This window comes from Stigmatopora argus, chromosome 20 (assembly GCF_051989625.1).
Source record: "Stigmatopora argus isolate UIUO_Sarg chromosome 20, RoL_Sarg_1.0, whole genome shotgun sequence".
Lineage (NCBI taxonomy): Eukaryota > Metazoa > Chordata > Actinopteri > Syngnathiformes > Syngnathidae > Stigmatopora > Stigmatopora argus.
This window is the reverse complement of record NC_135406.1, coordinates 9601982-9606509: the sequence shown is the minus strand read 5'-3', so window position 1 is coordinate 9606509 and position 4528 is coordinate 9601982. Positions and strand designations below refer to the sequence as shown.

Here is a 4528-nt window from a genome sequence, read left to right as displayed (position 1 = left end):
GAACGTGAGAGTGGAGCGTTTGTTCCGTTTACGAGTGTGAGTCGTGGAAAAAAAAACGGAGCCCCCCGCCTTTGAGATACCTTTGAGATATATATATATATATATATATATATATATATATATATATATATATATATATATATATATATATATATATATATATATATATATATATATATCTCAAAGGTGTCTTAAACCCAAAAGGAAAAGTTAGTTTTTTCTTTTATTTAAATTATTCCTTTAATCCGGACCAACCTATAGATATAAATTATATTTCTTGATTTTCCCATTTTTAACGAATATTTGCAATTTTTACATCATTATTTTTTCTTTTTGTGTTTTGGTTCTATATATATAAATATATATATATATATATATATATATATATATATATATATATATATTTATATGTCTTTTACCTTATATATATATATATATATATATATATATATATATATATATATATATATATATATATATATCTCAAAGGTGTCTTAAACCCAAAAGGAAAAGTTAGTTTTTTCTTTTATTTACATTATATATATATATATATATATATATATATATATATATATATATATATATATATATATATATATATATATATATATATATATATATATATATATATATATATACACATATACATACATATATACACATACATACACATACATGCACGCACGCACACACACGCACACAATTTTTTTTTAAATCGGATTAAAAGAACTGGGCTTTTTGTAGAAAGTTTCCTGCAGTGATTTTTAACGTCCACCAGGTGTCAGTATTCTGCGAAGCAGTGAGTCACTGTGTGGAAACAAGTGATTCTTACAAACCCATCACTCGTAGTGTCAATACAATCATTACTTACGGCAGTGGTGGGCCGTCAGGGCCTTCTCTGCTGGCCTAAGAAATATCTGAATCATATTATATTTTGTCCATCAATACTTATTATTCCAAATGGTCCATCCTTTCATTGCTTTTCCCCTGGTTGCACTGCTTCCAGATGTGTGTTTTCATATTGAAGCATTTAACCAATCACATTTCAGCCATTATTTGTTGCCAGATCAGATCTGCCTTAAAGCCTTCACAATCAGTTCTGCGGGGTCTAATGCATTAAACAAGACTGTTGCTTTTAACCGATCAGATTTCGAGTTGGCAACCCCACAATGATTTTTCATAGGTGTTAGCATTTTCCTGGCTGGGTTATGTCATTGCTTTCACCAACTATGATTGGCTAGTAGGCGGACCGAAGCCAGAGATCGCAAACCACCCACAATGGCCGACAGTGGCAAAAACAAATGGATTCTGTTGCAGATTTCTCTCACAAAGCTATTTTCCAGAAAGACTTTTCCAGAAAAAAATGGACATCATTAAGAAAGGGTGGTCAACTCCGAAGCTAGCAAGCCTGTTACAGCCGGGAAAATGATTTAAAGCCATTTTCAAAACGGACTATGCCGGAAATATGACAGGACAGGCTCGACTTTCATCATTAGCTTCGATGGCGATAGGAAAGAAGGAAGAAAGAAAGGAGGATGGATATTGTGTACAGTTAAAAAGAATTTTTGGTGAATAATATGGCTATATTCCTAAATAATATTTCAATTGTGGGCCCGGTTCTGATATCTGAAAAGCTCCAGTGTTTGTATTTAAGCTCCAGTGTTTGTATTTAATCACAAAATGATGCTAAGAAGTGGATTTTACCCCAGTTTAATTTTTGGCGTTTCGCCATTGACGTCCATCGCTGTCTTTTCCCGGGAAAAATAACACCCCTGGCCTGGTTGTAATGTCTCAAAAGCTCCAGTATTTGTATTCAATCAATAAATGATGCTAGGAAGTGGATTTTACCTAATTTTAGTGCATTTTTTGTCATTTCACGTATGGACGTATCGACGTTCTTCGCTGTCTTATTACCGGGGAACTGATACTCCGGGCCCGGTTCTGATGTCTAAAAAGCTCCAGGATTTGTATTTTATCAATAAATGCTGTTTTCGGCTGGATTTTACCCCATTTTCGGGCAATGTTTGCCCGTACGCCATTGACGTTCATTGCTGTCTTTTCCCGGGAAAATCACCCCCCTGGCCTGGTTTTAAAGTCTGAAAAGCTCCAGTATTTGCATTTAATCATGAAATGCTGCTAGGAAGTGGATTTTACCCCATTTTTGTGCATCAATTTATTGATTATTTTATATGTGTCGCAGCTGTAGCTGCAGTAGAGGTTTTATAGCCATAAAATAGTTTTTGAGGATTGGATTGATACGTTGAAGGCGCTACCAGAAAATGCACCGACCGCCACTGTATTACGGTATACATTAAGAGGTTTAATTAAAAACAAAAAGCAAACTGAAAACATGAGCCCAAAATCAAAAATTACACCAAAAAAAATTTAAATGAACGAACAGCCACAAGACGCAGTAAGGCATTGGCTAAAAAGACATGGAAAACAGGTGGGTGACACACAGGGGAGGCGACCACAGGTGAAAGCAATTGACAATCACAACGATAAGTTTCAAGCCATCAATATTTTTTTCATACTACTGATTATACATAGGAATATTGAGTATTATCTGGTTGTTCAACATTAAAATAAAATTTAAAAAAAACTATTCACATTTGACTTCATATAGCGACTGCCAGGTCTATTTACATACAAATCAAAAAAGTTTGGATAAATATAAAAGGCGAAAAGAACTACTCCAAAATGAACCCAAAGTCAGTTCTGATAGTTTAAAAAAGGAAAAGAATATAGTTTACAAAGCTAATAGAAAATTCTGAGGATTAAATGAAATAAAACAACATTTGACTTGTTTTTCTCTTTTTCAAACAGAGACATTCACAGCAGACTCATTTTATCAACATGATTCAAAAATGACACGAGGGATTCTCGTCATTTTTGCCAATTAATAGTTAACATACACACACACATTTGTCTTTTAAGTCTTATGAATAAATCCTTGGCAACAAACTTAGTATTATGTATTATTAAGTATTTTTAACCAATGTGTTGAACCACAAATTGAGCAAGGAAAGGGCTTTTTGCCACTGCAGGTTTTTAAGTCTTCTTTTCAGGTTCCCTTCTGTGAAAATGTGTGATCATTAACTGCGCCTGGAAAAGGTTTTTGAATTGTGAAGCTTTTTAATTAGGGTGTTGAAGTAAATCTGTGGCCACAGACTGAGCAGGAAAACCTTGTTCTCCAGTGTGGGTTCTTGTGTCTTTTTACATTTTCCTTATTTGTCAATGTTTTACCACAAACTAGCACGAAAATGGTTTTTCGCCAGTGTGAGTTCTTGTGTGACTAATTAAGTTTCCCTTCCATTTGAATGCTTGACCACAAACTGAGCATGGAAATGGTTTTTCACCAGTGTGGACTCTTATGTGGTTTGTTAAAATTCCCTTATTATTAAATGTTTTACCACAAACTGAGCAAAAAAATGGTTTTTCACCTGTGTGAATTCTTGTGTGTTTTCTTAAATCTTGCTTTTGAGAAAAGGCTTTACCACAAACTGAACACGAGAATGGCTTTTCACCTGTGTGGATTCTTGTGTGTTTTCTTAAATCTTGCTTTCTAGAATAGGCTTTACCGCAAACTGAACACAAGAACGGCTTTTCACCTGTGTGTGTTCTTGCATGACTAATTAAGCTTTCCTTGTGTGTAAATGTTTTACCACAAACTGAACACGAAAATGGCTTTTCACCCGTGTGTGTTCTTGCATGACTAATTAAGCTTCCCTTCTGTGTGAATGTCTGACCACAAACTGAGCACGAAAATGGTTTTTCGCCAGTGTGGACTCTTACGTGGTTTGTTAACGTTCCCTTATTTGTAAATGTTTTACCACAAACAGAGCACGAAAATGGTTTTTCACCTGTGTGGATTCTTGTGTGTTTTCTTAAATCTAGCTTCTGAGAAAAGGCTTTACCACAAACTGAACACGAAAATGGTTTTTCACCAGTGTGGGTTCTCGTGTGTTTTTGTAAATCTTGCTTTTGAGAAAAGGCTTTACCGCAAACTGAACACGAGAATGGCTTTTCACCTGAGTGGGTTCTTGCATGCCTAATTAAGCTTCCCTTGTGTGTGAATGCCTGACCGCAAACTGAACACGAAAATGGCTTTTCACCTGAGTGGGTTCTTGTGTGAAGATTTAAGTAATCCTTGAACGGCTCACCAGTTGACCCGGTGACATTTTGCTCCTCCTTATTGATTGGAGATGGCTCTTCTCTCTTGTGCTGTTGTTGAGGGAACTACACATCTGGAAGCAGTGCAACCAGGGGGAAAAGCAATGAAAGGAAGCTAACGGACAATGTGGAATTATTTAATAAGCATTCACGGACAAAATATAATTAACATCAGTCTGTGATTCAGATATTTCTTAGGCCAGCAGAGAAGGCCTTGAAGGCCCTGACGGCACACCACTGATATTGGGACAAATATTCGATTCCCTCCCTAAAAAGAGGGGCTTTATAAATAGCTGGGTCATGAAGTGGGTCTTATATTGAAATGTGTATTTTGCCTGTTTCTAGTCATGACTCC

The 4528-nt window shown here is 35.4% G+C and overlaps 1 protein-coding gene across 1 annotated transcript; it reads right to left on the bottom strand.

The window, feature by feature from the left end:
- Nucleotides 1-2299: 2299 nt before the first annotated feature.
- Nucleotides 2300-4181, bottom strand: LOC144066159 (uncharacterized). The gene is made up of 2 exons (XM_077589505.1): nucleotides 4164-4181; nucleotides 2300-4080 (listed from the first exon to the last, which is right to left on the bottom strand). The coding sequence occupies exons 1-2, from the start codon at nucleotides 4179-4181 to the stop codon at nucleotides 3253-3255; spliced, it is 846 nt and encodes a 281-aa protein (XP_077445631.1). The 3' UTR covers nucleotides 2300-3252.
- Between the last annotated feature and the right edge of the window lie 347 nt (nucleotides 4182-4528).